Raw genomic sequence first — 18,749 nt, forward strand, 5'->3', positions numbered from 1 at the left:
TTTGTGTAATGTTTATAAAATTAAAACATGAACTTTATTTATCTGATCAATGTTATTTGATTGTTTTGATCACCTTTTTAAACAGTTGGCATTAACAGGGTGCATTAAGCCCCTGCTAATTAAAACATTTATTTTGATAAACTAATTAAATTAATTAATATTCAATAGAACCATATTTCTCTCAGAAATGTTATCCATTTAAAATCTTAAATAGAAATTTAGAATTAAAGTAAATTTCAGAGCTATTTATAAACAATCTCTTAGACATTCATCCAACTGCCATTTTACTTTGCTAAAATTTTTACCTTCATTTGCTCTACAAATATCAATATTTTAACTCATTGATAACATACAAAGATAGTTCAAAACTTAAAAAAAAGTACTTACTTAGTTTATAGGTACTTGTATTTGTACGGAAAAAATATAAGTTTAAATGTAGAAATAAATTTTTCAAGTCAAACCAAACAAGCACTGGCTTTTATTAAAGCTTTTCATTAAGTTTGAAGGAAACTAGAAACTGGATGGAAAAACCACTCATTAATAAATTCTAATTACAAATTAATGTTGTTGGTTAGAAACCTCTGAATGGTTATGAAAATTTCCCTTATTGGTTAGTTAGTCTCCATCATGTAGAACTTAATGCCCCTCTCCCTTAAATACAATAGCACCAGCCATTTCATTATATGAACAAGAGGATATTTATATGTGTGTGTGTGTGTGTGTGTGTGTGTGTGTGTGTGTGTGTGTGTGTGTGTGTGTGTGTGTGTGTGTATTAAGTAATAAAAACTTAAATAACTTTGAATTAAATGGATTTATAATATACCAGTTGTTGGAAAATAATAATAATGAAAATAAAGATTTTTTCTCAAAATTCAAACAAAACAGTAATTTTATTTTAAATTTCTTTAACTTCATTTTAAAAAAATAGATGGAGAAGTTTGATCCGCCAGATGGAGGAGTTTGATCCGCTGTGGTGACCCCTAAACGGGAAATGCTGAAAGAAAAAGAAGAAAAACTTCATTTTAAAAAATTTTAACAAATTTCAAAATGTGCAACAAATTGAGTATTACACATTTTTTCCAAGCGCATATGTTTATTTTAAATCAACTTTTAAATAAATTAACCATTTCAATATTTTGTTTTTGATTTCTTCACATATTTTTTTAAAATCCAAAATAAGATTTTCTGCAACGCTTTTCTAATCAAGCACCTATAGAAATTGTTAAGAATAATAAATTTTTTTTTCAAACAATTGCAAAAAATTTGTTTTTTTAAAAGATTTGAAAATGTAATGCTGCTAAAACATATTTTAAAATTGATTTGCAAATATAAATGAAAAAATAAAATAAACCAGGAACTATATAACAAAAACCATACTTAATAGAAACAAGTTGATTTAAGGCTTCTAAAAACAATATTTTTATCCAAAGAAAAACCTTGACAGTTGAAAACTCCTTTGATGGTTGAAAAATAATGTCTGAAAGTTCATTCATTGGATTACCTGTATGTTATAAAAAGATATATATGCCATAAAAACAAAGTAGACAAAATGTTACTAATGCAAACATTTCTAAAAATTTACTTTTAAAGTTAAATTTTATTAAAATTGTAATAAAAAGTTTTACTATAAAGTTTTTTATAACAGAATAATTTAAAGTGTTTTATAAAAAAAATATTAATTGTACATTAAAAACTATTATAGAAAAATTTTTTAAATAATATTTTGAATTGCTATTATATATAGATAAAGATTGTTTTTTATTTATATTGCCTTTTTTTACTATAAAAAAGCTTTGCATTTTTTTGATAAATTTATTTTTATCGAATAACTTTGTTTAATAATGCATGCACTACTTTACATGGTGAAGTGGTGCATTCTTTATCCATATATTAAGTTGCATGGTTTGTTTTAACTTCTAATTTTTGTAGTGAAATATTTTTTAAATTGATTTAAACACCTGAAAGTATTGCTAAATAAAAATATTTTAAAGGTTTTTTAGAGTTTATCTAGTTTTTAAAATATGTTATATAAAATCTGCTTAGATTATTTTTGTTTATTTATACTATTTTTATTCGTTCTAGAAATTGTTCTTAAATTTGTATTACATCAATTTCACTCTATACAAAAGATTATTTTGATGAAAAAGATTCAAATTAAAAAGAGTCAAATTTTTCTCATATTTATTTATATTGTTTCCAATATAGTAATTAAACTTTTAGCAAAGTAGGATATATTTTGAGGATCATGCAATATATTATATACCAAAAAAATCAGCCAAATTGGTTAATATTTAGAGGTTGCACTGGGGCGATCTTTATACCCCTCTAAAATTGAAATTTTCAAAAGTTTAGTAAAATATTGACCTTCGTTTTCTGTGCACATTTCGGTTATTTACCGTTCGATTTTAATAAAATAAAAACGAAAATAAAGCTCTTATTACGCATAATAATTTTTGTTAAACAACATTTCACTTTTAAATGCATATTAAAGCGGCAAAATAAATTGCAAACTAAGCCAAATTTCATTATATTTTATTATATTGGTTTATTATATGGTTTAGTTCAGTTCGAGACTTTATCAAGAGTGTTGTGATTCCTGAAATAAAATTACAATAGTTTATCTATTTTGCTTGACTAATAATATTAATTACAGTATTTTAAGAAAGTGATATAATTGCGAGTTTCAACGAAACTAATTTTGTTTGGAAATATAGGTGACAACAAAATATATTTTCATTCATACACTGTATTAAAAAAAAATTTAAAATGGCTGCAGTCGCAAAGTCACCACGCAGTTCTACAGCAAAATGGTTAATTGGTCAACCAATATCAATGCTTTCCCATCTTAAGCTTCCAACAATTTTGGAAGTATTAAAATGTTTTTTCTTCCACCATGAGGTGAAAGGATTGAGTATACATGAAAGTTCGGTAACAGTTATCAAATCAACTTGTGAAATTTAGGAAAAAGCTAAAATTTCTACAATTCTAAGGATAATGCAGTTACAAGGCTTGAAAAATTTCATAAAGAATATACGGATCTATTAAAAGACAGAAATAAGAAATCAGCTGTTGCTAGAAGCAAAGTAACAGACTTTGAAAAGAGAATTATGAAACTTTTTGATATTGTGCCAACTAATGTTTTTGATTTAATAAAAATTGCTGAAGATCGCGATTTCCTCATAGATCAACGAGATGATAGAAACATGGTCTTCGGTTCCATTGATAAAGATGATGCAGAGAAAGAAAAAAATAAAGTTTGCAGAGAGATAAGTTTGGATAAACGTTTGCAAAAAGAAGCGTTAAGGAAACAACGCTCTGAAGAAGTAGTTGTTCTTGAGAATTCAACTTCGCCTTCAAGTTCTGCTAGTAGCGATCATGATGATATCGTAGTTTTGTAAGGAAAAGATGATGTTGCAGAAAGCTCCGGTCTGAAAAGGAAGAGTTCTGTAAAAAAAATTATTACCCCTGAAGTTGTCGCTTCCTTAGATAGAGGAAAAGTAAGCAATCGTGTGGCAATGCGAACTATAGCAGCTACAATGCAAAGTTTAGGAGCTCCCATTGAAGAGTTCTCTATATCTGTTACTACTTTTCATAGGGCAAGAACTGATTATCGTGAAACTCATTACAATGAAACAAAAGAAAATTTCAAACCGGATGTACCTCTCGTAGTTCATTGGGATGGAAAAATGATGACAGACATCGATGGAAGTGGAAATATTGAGCGTTCGTCAGTTTTAGTAACAGGGCGTGGTGTTGAAAAACTTCTGGGAGTGCCAAAACTTCCTGATTCAAAAGAAGAAGCCATTGCTACTGCAGTTGTAGCCTCCCTCCATGAATGGGACGCTTCGAATCTTGTTAATAATCTCTGTGGCATGTCGTTTGATACCACAGCTAGCAATACAGGATCTGAGAAAGGTGCTTGTAATTTACTTGAAGAAAAATTAGGAAAAGAATTATTGAATTTAGCTTGTCGTCATCACATTACTGAAATTGTTGCAGGATCTGTGTTTAAAATTTATTTTCCAACAACGTCCGGACCAGATGTTGCTATTTTCAAACAATTTAAACAAGCCTTGGAGAATATCAAGAAAGATGATTTTAGCCCAACAGTGCAAGATGAAGAAGCTGAAAGATATCTTTCAAACGTCTCGATTGAAAAAAAATTGTCTATAATTAATTTCTTAAAAAAATGTTTGCAAGACTCACAACCACGAGATGGTTATAAAGAACTTCTTGAATTATGTCTAATATATTTAGGAGAGCAACCTCTTAGTGGAATAAGATTTAATGCACCTGGAGCCTTCCATCATGCTCGGTGGATGGCAAAACTTATTTATTCAATTAAAATATGGTTATTTAGAGATCAGTTTAAAATGGTGCAACATGAATTAAACGCAGTAAGAGATATTAGCATGTTTGCTGCGTTAATATACGTTCGACAGTGGTTTACTGCACCACTCAGTGCCTCGGCCCCATTTAATGATTTAGATTTTCTAAAAGATATTGAGGAATATCGTGAAATGAATGAAAATATAGCGACCGCTGCAACCAAGGCAATGAAGCGGAATCTATGGTATTTAAGTGAAGAACTTATATCTTTGGCCTTTTTTAGTGATGATGTAGAGATTGATGTTAAAAGAAAAATGATAACTGCCCTTCAGCGTCAATGCGTAGACAATAATAGGCCATCAAAGAAATTAGCAGATATTACAAATGTAATGAGTAAATCCCTTAAGGACTTTGTAACGTGTAAATCACTTTCATTTTTTAATTTCTTAAATATTGACATTTCCTTTCTTGAAGAAGATCCTTCAAACTGGTAAAACAATGAGTCGTATGCCGACTCTAAAGAAGTAGTGAAGTCTCTTAAAGTTGTTAATGATTGCGCCGAAAGAGGGGTGAAGTTAGTACAAGACTTTAATGCTGTCTTAAGAAAAGCTGAAGAGCAACAAAAGTATGTGCTAAATTTAATTGCAGAAAACAGGGCTGTCTTACCAGATGCAAAAAAATCAACATTGAGTGCTAAACAAACCAAGCGACAATGAGCAGCTGTTGTTGTTTAATGTTGTTTAATAAAAATTATTATGTGTAATAAGAGCTTTATTTTCGTTTTTATTTTATTAAAATCGAATGGTAAATAACCGAAATGTGTACAGAAAACGAAGGTCAATATTTTACTGAACTTTTGAAAATTCCAAATTTAGAGGGGTATAAAGATCGCCCCAGCGCGACCTCTAAATATTAACCGATTTGGCTGATTTTTTTGGTACAATGTTTTCTTTCATAAATGAACACATTTAGACCTTAGGAATAACAAAAAGTAAAAAAAAGTTTTTTTGGGTCACCTATATATATATATATATATATATATTTAAAACATAGTTTCTCATAATTTTTAATTAGTCGTCATTATTTACAATAAAATAATCATTAAACAAAATAAAATAATATTACCAAAAATGGTTCAGTATTTTTTTTAATTTTTGGTTCTTCAAAGTATTCTCTTTTTGGTTCTACAAAGTATTCTCTTTTTGGTTCTTCAAAGTATCCTCTTTTTGATTCTTCAAAGTATCCTCTTTTTGGTTCTTCAAAGTATCCTCTTTTTGATTCTTCAATGTATCCTCTTTTTGATTCTTCAAAGTATCCTCTTTTTGGTTCTTCAAAGTATCCTCTTTTTGATTCTTCAAAGTATCCTCTTTTTGGTTCTTTAAAGTATCCTCTTTTTGATTCTTCAAAGTATCCTCTTTTTGGGTCTTCAAAGTATCCTCTTTTTGATTCTTTATAGTATCCTCTTTTTGATTCTTCAAAGTATCTTCTTTTTGATTCTTCAAAGTATCCTCTTTTTGATTCTTCAAAGTTTACTCTTTTGGGCATTTCCAAAAAATCACGCATGGAAACTCTTACACGTTTTGTCTATTATTTTCATAATAATAAAACTGGCGATCTCCAATTTGCTCTCATTTAATTCTAACCTATATAAATATTTTGTAAACAAAAAATGTAATATATTAGTAATGTTAACAAAGAATAAATTAAGTTTTGGTTACTAGATAAATAAACTTTAATTCCTCAGAAAATATAAGTTTCAGTGTTATATATATATTTTTTTGAATAATGTTTTAAACATTAGTAAAACTTTCCAGAAAGTTACAGGATTGCACTATGTATCATAGAGTTACAGTAATCGTTTAAATGCAGTTAATGAATGATCACACACAGCAGTTACTCAGGGAAGTTGCAAGTTTGTTAATTTCATGTAGATATTTTTAAGAAAATAAGTTGCTTGTGAGTATTTTAAGTGAAATATTATACTTCTACGACTCATATTTAATATATTTTTGATGAGAAACGGCAGTCATCAATTATTTCTAGCTAAAAGATAGTGTTTTGAAAATTGTTGTTTATTTTCAAACTGTAGCGATATTATTATGCAACAAAAATAAAATTATCAAAATGTATATGTTTTACTTATTCAGGTAGCCTAAAATATGATAAAAATATTTTTGCTATAAATGTTTTTTAAGAAAATTATAATAGTATGCATATTGCTACAAGTCTCAGCTTTTAATTGCTAAAACAAAGAAAATTAAAAAATCATGGGCAGAAATGGAATTGCCCTTTTTGATTTTATGCCACTGTGGTCTTTATATATAAATACAAAAAGAGATATCTATAGTAGGGTGGGTGGAAATTTTTTTTTCTCAAATCCAGTTGCAGGCCTTGTTATGAGATTTTTGCTGCATTATGAAAAGTCAGCAAATATATTTTGTATTGTTAGAATTTAAATTGCATCACTAGCGTCTTTTCAAGTACCACATTATAATAAAGTTATTTTCTTAATGTATTAAAAATCATTCAGACAGTTTTTTTCTCTCACTATAACAAAAGTTACAAATAAAATCTAAGTCATCCTATTTGGAAAATCGTTTTTATCATTTTTTTCAAATAGGAATTAAATTTTATTTTGAAAAGAATATTTATTTCATAAAACATAACATAATATTCGTTTATTTTCTTATAATTTTACAGTTGGTTTTTGGTTATTTTATTAAGTGTTAATAAATTTTTTCTTATCTATTTTATGAACTCTTTTTAATGTTTTTAAACAATAAAGAGTTTTATCAGTTACCAATAACATATTTGTGATCATAGTTCATAAATTAAACGAGCGTCATTAAAACTTTACGTTATATCGAATTGAATTGACAATAAACAAAATATCTTATTAATAAAATATTTACATCAAAATAAATACTGCATTTTTTAAATTTTTATGACAAAAAATAATTTATATATTTAAAAGGAATTTATATATTTAATTCCTTAAAATTGTCTAGCAAATCATCTTCGCTGTCTACGTCATCAGTATTGCTGCATGTTTGTATGTCTTGAATATTTGCTATTTTAACTTTGTTAGAATCACCAACATCAAATTTTCTTTGTTTTTTCATATACTTCAACAACGATCGGTCAATAATATTACTGCATTCATCTTTCAACCAAAGACTTTTAATGCCAAGAATTATGACACAATCTATTGTTTGTAACAATACTAAAAGTTCTCTCGACTTCCGAGTTCGATTCGGATATAGACATAATAAAAGAAACTAGGAGACATTGGGAAACTCTTTAATTTTATGTTTAAAAATTACCTTCCATAAACTTCTTACCGGATGAGACTTTGTTGAAAGAAGTTTTTTTCCATTCTTGTAAAGAAGCATCTCTTTGAAAACCAGCATTTATTAATGGGGCTTCAAAATGGTCACTAATGAATTTGATTTGCGTCACTCCCAAGTCTTTATCTTCAGCTTTTCAATGTATTCGATCGATAAATTTCATACTTCTGTAAATATAAAATTCACATGAGTAATCTTGAAATCTACTTGAAAGTAATTCATGAAGTTTAGGAAAAATCATTATTTTAATTTCATGCATTTTTTAAAAAGTTTTTTTCTTGATCAAAATTATTTATCTCCATTGCTACATTAATGTAAGTACGATTTTTGTTCACCACCTCTTTGAAAGGTAAAAAAAAAAAAAAATTGAAGCTATCCTTCAATTTTGTTTTGATCAGTGACCAAATAACAAAGCTCTCATAAAATTCATATTCTTCCCCAATTGATTTTATTCTATCGTCTATTTCTATTAAAATTCGTTGGATAGTTGTCGGAATTTCGTGAGGTAATAACTCATTTTTTTTGAAATTTTTTGAGTCAATAATTTCCAAACAGTCTAAATATAAGCCTACTTGAACAAGAAAAGATTGACATTTAAATAATTTTAATTTAAATGTCAATCATTTCTTGTTGTTTTTTTTTGGGTCACTTGGATAATTTTCAAACGCTGAAAGAAAGGCTGGCCATGTCTCGAGAAGACTAGAAAGGGCTCTTCTCCTGTGCCTGACAATTCTTGTACCAGATATTTTTGGTAAAATGAAAAAAGTTATTCCTTTAGCTTTCGCTGCAGCCTCGACTTCACTTTTTAATTTTCCAGAATTTCTTATTTGGTAATAATTTGATAAATAAAATTCTTCAATCATTATAAATTCTGTTACATCTTTAAAAGTGTCTTTTATTGCCAATTAGATTCTGTGGTTGATAGAATGTATTTTCTATAATCATTGGTGAAATTTTTCTAGCTGTGTTAGGGCACCATTCTTTACACCAAAATTAACGTTTGCACCATCAGCTGTGGCAAAAACTAGTTTTTTATTATAATCTTCAGTAGATATTTTGAAAAATGAACTATTTGACTCAAAGACACTGTTTATACCAGCAGTTACTGAGTTGCTTCCACGAAATTGTGACATTTCCAACACCTCGGTAACCATATATATTGGGATTCTGTTGCGCTCTGTACGGACTAAAACAAGTTCTTTTTCTTTTCTAGTTTTTCATGCTTGACTTCCGTTGTTAAGTATTGAGAAGTTGCAGTTTTCAAGAATTTTATAGCATTTCTCATGGATGGTAACGGTACAACACTTGATAAGTTCTCTGCCAGTGAATCTTGTTTCTTTACACTTTATGAAGTTTGATTCTGTGATGCGTGCACAATCAACCTGAAAATATAATAAAATATTACTGTAAAAAATTAATACTTTCACATAATAAATTAGGAACTACGATAAAAGCTTAAACTTGGTATATATTCAAAAGTTTAATATTTAATTGCTAGAAAAAAATATTTTAACAAGAAACTAAAACTTACGAGAACAGAAAAATGCACATCAGGCATAGTTGGATGGCAAGCCATTTCATAAGCTATTTTTACCAAGTTTTTGTAAGAATTATTTGTAGATTTTTCTTTCTCTGTCAATATTGTTACACACGAACTAATGTTGAGTATGTCGGTTTCCATCTTATAGAAATAGTAAACACAATTTCTTAAAAGGACATAAATGAGTCGTAAAAAAATTATCATAATTATTTTAAATATATGAAAATAATGAAGAATTCAATGGAAAGTAGACTGTTTGATAACCTTATTTTATAGAGGCTTTATTGACGTAGTAAATAATTACTTCGTATTTAAAATTGAAAATGATTTTTATTTATAAAAAGTGAACTAATTCAAATTTTTAACATCTTTGTTTAAAATTAGAGTTTAAAATAGAAAATGATTACAAAGTCTGACTATTAACCTGTTGCTCTTTGTCATTTGCTTTTGCTTCTTTGTTTTCATTTAGGTCTTCATACAAAAATCGGATTGCATTTCTGTGGACAGCACTTTGTAAATGTTGAAAAACACCATCTTTTTAATGTAGCATGTCCCATGTATTGTAATGCAGCTATTTTTATTTTTCCTTTGGTATTGGCCAGGATATTCTCTTGACGAAGAGCACATACATTACAAAAGATTTTTACAACATATATAATTCCATTCTCTACAGCAGTTTCTATACAAAAAACTTCAGAAAGATTCCATTTTTCAAAAGTTTTCAAAGTGACTCTGGTTTTATTCAAGATGTTATCCATTTGATTATGTATTTTAAAAAAGTATAGAATGGTTGAATGATTTGTTGAAATCCTTTGTAAGTATGAAACCCTTTATAAAGAAAATTAATATGTCGTAAGGAAATGAAAATAACTAACATTAGCTTGAAGTTTATTTCGCTTTATTATAAACATGTTTCGGTTAGCTTTTTTTAAAAAGCAATTCTAGCCAAGAAACAAATTTAATGCGCATTAAATGATAGCCTTACTAAGTGTAATAAATATTGTACTTTAAAATATAATTAAATAGTCACATATGTCTTTAATTTTTTTCCTGAATGAGGAAATAAATTTTTTTTCTCCTGATAGTTATTAACCTAGTAACATTTTAGTTGTGAGCAATGTAACAGCTCTCATTACCAAAAAAACATCCTAATATCAGAGAAAAAAACATCCTAATTACAGAGAAAACATTTTTATTAATAGGAAAAAATTGATTATGCTAAATATTAGTGTTTTTTTCTAAAGTATTTGTCTTAAACATATTTTTGTAAACCTTTCTATAAATATCATTGATAATAGTTAATTTTAGTTAAAATACTTAAGTAACAGAATCTGGACTATCATTTGCAACCTAACCTGAAGTGCTAATTCAGTGCACCGCAGCAGTGCACCACAATATTACCCAATGACACCAGGGGGAGAGCACGGACCTCCTCCAATTTTTTTTATATAAGGGATTGTGTCAAGGCCCCCCTCCCCATACCTACTTCAAATACCGGGTTGTCTGCCTTGACCCGGATATAAGTTTTAAGTTGTCTCACGCCATTATGGCTTGAAATTATAAGAAATAAAACAATTTTTATTTTCTTTCTCTCTAATAGCAGTTACAAGTTTCAATTATTTATATAATATAATTATAGTTTTATACTACTTTACAGTTTTGATCAGTGTTTAAACAAAACAAAAAATCTATCAACAATTTTTTTTAAAGTACTTGACTAGTAAGTATTTGTCTACTGCTCATAAATTAGTTCATCATTTCTAATTGACATTCTTTCTATGATAAAAAATTAATGATAATGGAAACAAGTATGCAAAAAAGAAACTTCGACACTAAAAAATCATTTACCTCTAAAATTGATAAATATTCAAAAAAAAAAGTTTGAACAACTAAGTTCTCTAATAAATCATTACCGACAGGTCCAGCCAAGGGCGATTTTAGGAATGAAACGAGGAGAGTGAATCCTTCAAAAGTGCCGAATGCCTCAAAAAAAAATTTAACTTTCTTTAACAAAAAATCTATTAGTTTACAATTGCAGTTAAATGCTTTTACTTACGACTTTATTTCATCTAAATAAATGTCACATAAACAATATCAAAAGATAATTAAAACATAAAGAATACAAATTTTTGCCTAGCGCAAAACTGCTGAACGCGTAGGCAAATTACCTTTTCACAGGTAAAATGCGCGCTGCGTAATGCTTGTTAACAAGGCCTGCAGTTGTAATAGTGAAAATATGCTGTCTTATTGGTTCAGTTACAAATCTTATAAATATTATTCTTTTATTTTTAGTGTAACAGCCTGCGCATCCATCCTGAAGTTTGATATAAATGTATAAAAAAGTGGTTTGAAGCCAATACAGCGTAAAAATTTAACAAATTTACTTTGTGAACCAAACGCATGTTATTGTGTTACTGTTAAGTGATATAAAGTTATTGAACCCACCTTGTTTACAAATAGTTTTGTTTTTATTACTTTAAGAGGGCACTTAAAAGTGGTTGCGTATGTATTGTGTCTTCTTATAGCGAAATTGTTTTGTTTTGTTTTAGTGCAACAAAAATATTATAAGAATATAGTTGTGTGTGCATTTACATTCGTTACATAATTTTCTTTTCACTTACTAATAAATCATTATGGAAATTAGAAGACAGTATTATCAGTGTATCCTATATTCGGGAGTGTGCAAGATATTAAGGACAATGTATTGCCTTCCTACAAAGATGTCATGAAATATAAAAATTGAATAGATAACAACTTAAAATTAGCAGAAGTACTATAAAAGAACCATCATTTAGATTGCAGAGCTTGTGTCTCAAAAAGTAGAAAATGTTTGGAAAAAATAGTCCCTTCCTACGGTTTTACACACAAGAGTAATTCAGCTATTAAAGGCTTATCATTTAAAGTATAAAAACCTCATCAAGTCTTTAAAAAGATTATATGCTGATGAAAAAAATTGAATTTATACAGCATAGCAGAGTTCTATTTCACATTTGTTCATGTGAATGTAAACAAATTCAACTTTGTTGTTGTCCAAGAGAAAAAAAGGTACCGAAGGAAGAGCAGAAGTTTTTGACCAAGGACAAGAAAAGAAGATGCGAATTGGTGGAATAAATCATATTCTTTCAACAAAATTACAAAAAAAGGTAACAAAAACCTCTAATTCGAACAAATCTAGTTTACACATTCACAAAATTCAATAGAAGTGTAATTTTGAACAGTAGGAGTTGGTGTCGTCTTCAAGTGTCTGAAGGCAATATTTCTTTGCCTCATAGGCTAAACAAAAAATACAGTTAAAAGTTTGTCTATGTTGTCAAAAACCTGGTATTTCCGAAAGAGCAGCTGCTGCAATTGTTTTTCCAGTATTGCACAATATATCTTAGGATATTGAAGTGGTTGATAAATCAAAAAATATGGCAGAAAGAACGTAATGAATTATATAAACAACAAACGCAGCTTCATTTACCTGCTTTATACTTTGATAGACAAAAAGACAAGACGCTAAATATTGTGAAGAAAGGAGCAAAAAAGTACAGACAAACAGTGATTGAGGAACATATATATCTGTAGTTAAAGAACTAGATTCAGTTTATATTGGTTCTGCTATGCCAGTTCAAGATATTGCAAAAAGTATTGAAAAATCGATTAATGGGCTTCTCTTGTCACAAAAAATTAATCTAGATGATTTGATGGCTATTGATTGTGATGGTATGGTCACTAACACAGGAAAATTCTATGGTGTTATTAGAACCTTTGAGAGAAGTCTTCAACGCCCTCTTACAGTGGATTATTTACATGCTACATTTAAATGAGTTGCCTTTAAGACATCTATTTATCAAATTAAATGGTGTTACCACTGGTCCATCCTTACATGCTGGTCCTATTGGCAAATCATTTGAAAATTGTGAAAAATTATGTCAAATTTGAAGATATGAGTACAGATCAAAAATACTGATATGAAATAACAATGGCAGTTATTGTTGGCAAATGCTCTGATGATATGAGTAACTGATCCCCGGGTAAAATATCCTTTGCCCAATGGTTAACAAAAGCAAATAAAGTATATGCTCCAGTATGGTTTCAAATAAAAATAAATCCAACTTGCAATGATGGGTCTAAGAACTTTTAGAAATGAATGAAATGTTTTTGACATCTGTCAGCGCAGCTTTAAAAATTAGATCCCATAATTCAATGTAATGCCTATTTTGCCCACTCTGAAAATTAGCTTCTGTTGATGTTGTGTGACAAACACAAAACAGTAAGGGAACTTGCTGCCAGGAGGATACTTAAAACAGGAAATTCACCTCATAAAGGAAAGATACCTTGTGTGTTTGAAGTGCTGCAAATCAATTTTGATGCCAATAGTTATTTTGAGCTCATTAATAGCCATAAAATTATTTCGAATCCACCAATTCTTTGACACATCACTAATCAGGAAATAAACAAAGTTATTGAGACTCAGGGCAGCTTAAACTTATTTACTTAAAGCTACTATGCCATACGCAGACAGTGGAACGCTCTGTGAAAATAGTGATGGAAGCATTTATGTTTTTATGCGATAAAAAATCAAAAAGAAGGTTGAATACGAGCGAAACTTGAATCCAAAAATTCCCAGATTTGACAGTAAACAAGATTTTGTGGTCAAAACATAATCAGTTAGATTTTATTTTACTGTATATTTATGTATATTAATACCAAGTTTTAGTAGTATGTTTATTGTTTAGTAGTATGTTTATTCTATATTTTATTTCTTCATTTTCTATTATTATATAACTGCTTCTTAATAAAATATATACATTTAATTAAATGTTGTTTTTTCAAAAATTCCCCAAACTTTGAATCACATGCGCGGGCTAAAGATATAGACTTTATTTAGCTTTTTATAGACAGTTTTTATTTGTTTAGACCTAAGACTACATAATATCACTATTAGAATATGATTAAATAGCTTTTATTTTTTTCCTATATATAACGACCCTCTCTAATCTATAGAGCATATGTTATGTTTACTAAATCTGTTGCATAATTTTATTTTAATATTTTAAGATATATATTTGTTGTGTACTTGTTATTTTTATTTTTTTATTTTTTATTGCTGTTATCTGTTTATATGTTATTCAAAGCTAAAAGATCATTGCTTGGTGGGCGTAAAGAATTCATCTCAGTTCTTGAAATTTTAGAAAACAAGATTCCTCTCTTGCAAGATATTTTATTGAATATAAAAAATTTGTCAAATGTGAAGTAAGTTTTTTTTTATAAATGATGAAAGTAATATATAGGAGGGGTGTTGTTCAACAATCATATTCATACAGTAGTAAAAGGCTAGTAGAAAAAATTGAATTTCTTGAAGTAGTTCACTTCAAATTATTTTTGTAAATAGCAGCTGTGTTTGTCATTTCTCATGTTTTGAAGGTTGAGAGAGAATTTGAAATATAATCAGGTAAATAGATATAAATGACAAAAAATACATATATATTTTATATCATTTTTTTCCCCATCCTTTTTTTTTATTTCATTTTTAATTCTCTTTCTTCTTTTTTAAATTTTGTTTTTAAATTTTATTAGTTTTAAATTTTTTTGTTAAAATAATCTGCTTTATTTATATTTTATTTGGACAACCAAGTAAAAACAAATCAAATGAATAAAAAAACAAATTTGTTTAGATAAAAGAAGATGATATGAAACTATGTTTTATTTTGAAACTCTCTCTCAACCATAAACTTTGAAACACAGCAGTAGCATTGTTAAACAAGCTTACCGTGCAAATAAACAGGTTTAGCTTCGTGCTTCCAGAGGTGCAGAGTTGATTTGAACATTAAACCTATTGTGAGCAGAAAGTTCTACCACTAGTTTACTCCCCTACTATTTTATTTTTAAAATTGGCCTTATCTATTTATCTTTTTTTTTTAACTTGAGTTATGAAAAAATACATAAAATCAGCACATTTTAAAATAAATACATCAAGCAATCGCAGAATAACACATTTCCAAAAAATGATTTTTTATTGAAAACAAATAAAATGTATTGCACTTTTTCATGTTTTCTTTTTATATATTTATTATTCAAGTTTATAAACATTAGTTTAGTTCAAATTTATGTTTTATCATGTTCTTTCATTTTAAAATAAAATGCTCAATTGTATCAGAAGATGCTCATTAAAAAAGGAAAATTTTTTACACTTGAATAACTAGGTCAGCAGTTTTTAAGGTTTAGTGTTTTATTAATACTTATGTTGAAAAAAATATCAGAACTACTATATGTGTGAAATTAGTGGATAATAAGACAGATACAATGCTAAAAAAAAACCCAAACTAACATAACCATTAATTGGCTCATAAAATGTTATGGGTTTTAGTTGAGTTAGTTTTAAACTTGTAAAAATGTAAACTGACTTGGCTTGTAAACTGGAAAAACATCAACTCTAATACTATTAAGCATATGATAAAAGTAATATTTGTGCACTTTTTAATTTCTTTAGGGAAAGTTTCTAATTTAAAAATAGTATTTTTGAAACTAAAAAATTTTTTTCTTAAAGAAAAACAAAAAAGAAACCATTTAATTTTTATAGAGAAAATATATATTTAATGATAAATTGTTTGTGATATACTAAATATATACATTTATGGCTTTACCTAATTATATTTTTTTAGTAATTGAGCTTTAAATTGAATAATAATAAATAATTTTATAATTTTAATAATAATATTATAATTTTAATAAATAATAAAATTGAACAATAATAAATTTAAAAATAAATGATTTATTTATAGAACTAACTTAGGAAGAACACGTGCTTGGATTCGATTTGCTTTGATGCAGAAAGTTTTTGCTGAGCAATTAAGCAGAATTGTTGAGGAAAGACCAATTTTAAGGTTAATTTTACATTTTCAAAAAAACTATTGAAAATATTTAATGAAGAAGAATGTTAAAAAAATAATCAGATTAGCATATATATATATATATATATATATATATATATATATTAGGTTGGCTCTTAAAACAACATTTTTGAATAAAAACCTGTTCCTACCCCTTTACTTTGTTCTATATAATACTAAAACACTAGGTTTAAAATATTTTCGAACAAAAAATTATTTTAGGGGTAGCTCAAGACCCTTAAAAATTTGACTGGTCCCTAAAATTTTGAAAATAAAAGTTCTTCTAAAGTATGTCAACCTGGTACTCAAAAGAAGCGAAATTATATAAAAACTTTAAAAATAAGAATCAATTTACAAAAAAATAACTTTTTTTTTAAATAAATGCATAAAAACTATTGTTTTTAAGCTGAAAATAAAAAAAGTCATTATTTTCAAGTTTTAAAAAATTTTTTTTTTTAAACATGCTTTTTTTGTAAAGTGATTACTGTTTTTGAAGTTTTTATATAATTTCGCTTCTTTTAAGGGTCTTGAGCTACCCCTAAAATAATTTTTTGTTCAAAAAAATTTTAAACCTAGTGTTTTAGTATTATATAGAACAAAGTAAAGGGGTAGGAACAGGTTTTTTTCAAAAATGTTGTTTTAAGAGCCACCCTAATATATATATATATATATATATATATGTATAAATATATATATATATATATTTATTTATTTATTTAGTTTACTTTATAAATTATGGTTTCATTCTCTCTCACCCCTTTTCAAAAAACTGTCTGTAAAAAAGTAAGCAAACAAGTTTAGTGTATCTATATCTATACACATATAAGTGCTGAAATTGGCACCCCTCTGACCTGCCAAATGGCTCTGATATGGGGTGAAAAAAAATTAGCTATCTTGGAAAACAAAGTAAGATGGGTTAGTGCTCCTCTCATATGATTTATTATGCTTTATCTATTTTAATAACATTCTATGCTGCTTAATTAATAATTGTTTTTATGCTATGTTTATAAGTTGTCATAACTTAATAATTAATATTTATATAATTTATTATATGAATGTTATATAAATACTGTTATCATAAATTGTTAATTGGCATAATATAACTTATAAGTTGTAATTATGCAAATGTGTTTTATATTAACTGTTTGATTATACATTTTATAATTATTTTTTTATTATTCTCTATGATACTCTATGATTGTTCTATAGTTATTCTAATTATAGTTGTCAGTAATAACTTTTTAAATTTTCAGTGAATGGTATGAAGATTACAGCATGATACTGTCTGATGAAATGTTAGTAATTAGTGGTTTATTAGTTGGATTAAATGTCATTGATTGCAACTTTGATCTGAAAAGCACAGATTTAGATACACAAGTAAGTATACTATTAATAAAATTTTGTTCATTGTTTTTTTTTCTGCTTATTTCATTTTTCTGTTTATTTTATTTTTTTTATCATTATTCGAGTTATTTTAAATGGTTTATTTGTGTATAAACTAAATATATTTTTAGAATAACGTTTATATCATTTTAAAAATCATTTATCAATCATAATATTTTTAAAGTTATTAATCGAGTTATTTTTCTCTTACAAAAGTTGCAATAAACATTCAATTGTTTGTTATAAAATTTTTGGTAATTTTTTAAAAATTTGGTTGTTAATACTAACTTTTTATCAGAATGTAATGTTAACTTTTTATTTACTATGTGTATATATATATATATATATATATATATATATATATATATATATATATATATATATATATATATATATATATATATATATATATATATATATATATATATATATACATATATATATATATATATATATATATATATATATATATATATATATATATATATATATATATATATATATATATATATGTATATATATATATATATTATTGAAAGAAATCAATGTAAAATTGTACTAAATCTTGTATCTTATCTCAGAAGTTAGGCTCAAAAGACTTTCGGAAAATCTTCAACAGCATCATTAGCAACGGTAGGTCTTATATTCCATCTCTCATTCATGGAACTGATCTTATTTCTTTTCCCAAAGAACTATTTGCAAAGAACTATTCTTCTAATTCCACTCTTTAAGCTTATAGCAATTTTCTTCCTTCCATTCCAATTAAACAGTTAAACCCATTGTTAGACATTCAAATTACTCCAGCTTTTGTTGCCCAAAGTTATTTCTCAATTAAACTCTTCTAGGGCTTGCGGTCCAGACAACATTCCTGTCATAGTCTTACAAAAGTGTTATCCAGAACTCTCTTCAAATCTCTCTAAACTATTTAACTGAGTCTTGTTTTCCTGTTTTCTGGAAAATGGCATCTGCTGTTCCATTTTCAAACTCCGGAAATCATTCTGACCCCTCCAATTATTGTTCTATCAGTCTTCTTTCTGTTATTAGCAAGATTTTTGAGTCTTTGATCAATAAATCTCTCATCTCCCATCTTCAGTCAAATAATTTACTCTCAGATAATCAACCGTTTTTAATCCTCTCGCTCTACAGCTACCTTGTTACCTGCATTAGATGGAGGCGATGAGGCTAGGGCTATTGCACTTGAAATATTTACTTGACAAAGTTTTCAACAAAGTTTGGCATGTTGGTCTTCTCCATAAGCTTGCTTCATATGGAAAA

General features: G+C 27.3%; 1 protein-coding gene across 1 annotated transcript in view; it reads left to right on the top strand.

Moving 5' to 3' along the window:
* LOC136071886 (RUN and FYVE domain-containing protein 2-like) overlaps positions 1–18,749 on the top strand; it is a 54,741-nt gene that overhangs the window by 1,651 nt on the left and 34,341 nt on the right. Inside the window, exons 2-4 of the mRNA XM_065797500.1 lie at positions 14,337–14,454; positions 15,984–16,085; positions 17,345–17,468. Coding sequence (XP_065653572.1) covers positions 14,337–14,454; positions 15,984–16,085; positions 17,345–17,468 — 344 coding nt within the window. The remainder of the gene's footprint in view (positions 1–14,336; positions 14,455–15,983; positions 16,086–17,344; positions 17,469–18,749) is intronic.

This window comes from Hydra vulgaris, chromosome 05 (genome assembly GCF_038396675.1).
Source record: "Hydra vulgaris chromosome 05, alternate assembly HydraT2T_AEP".
Lineage (NCBI taxonomy): Eukaryota > Metazoa > Cnidaria > Hydrozoa > Anthoathecata > Hydridae > Hydra > Hydra vulgaris.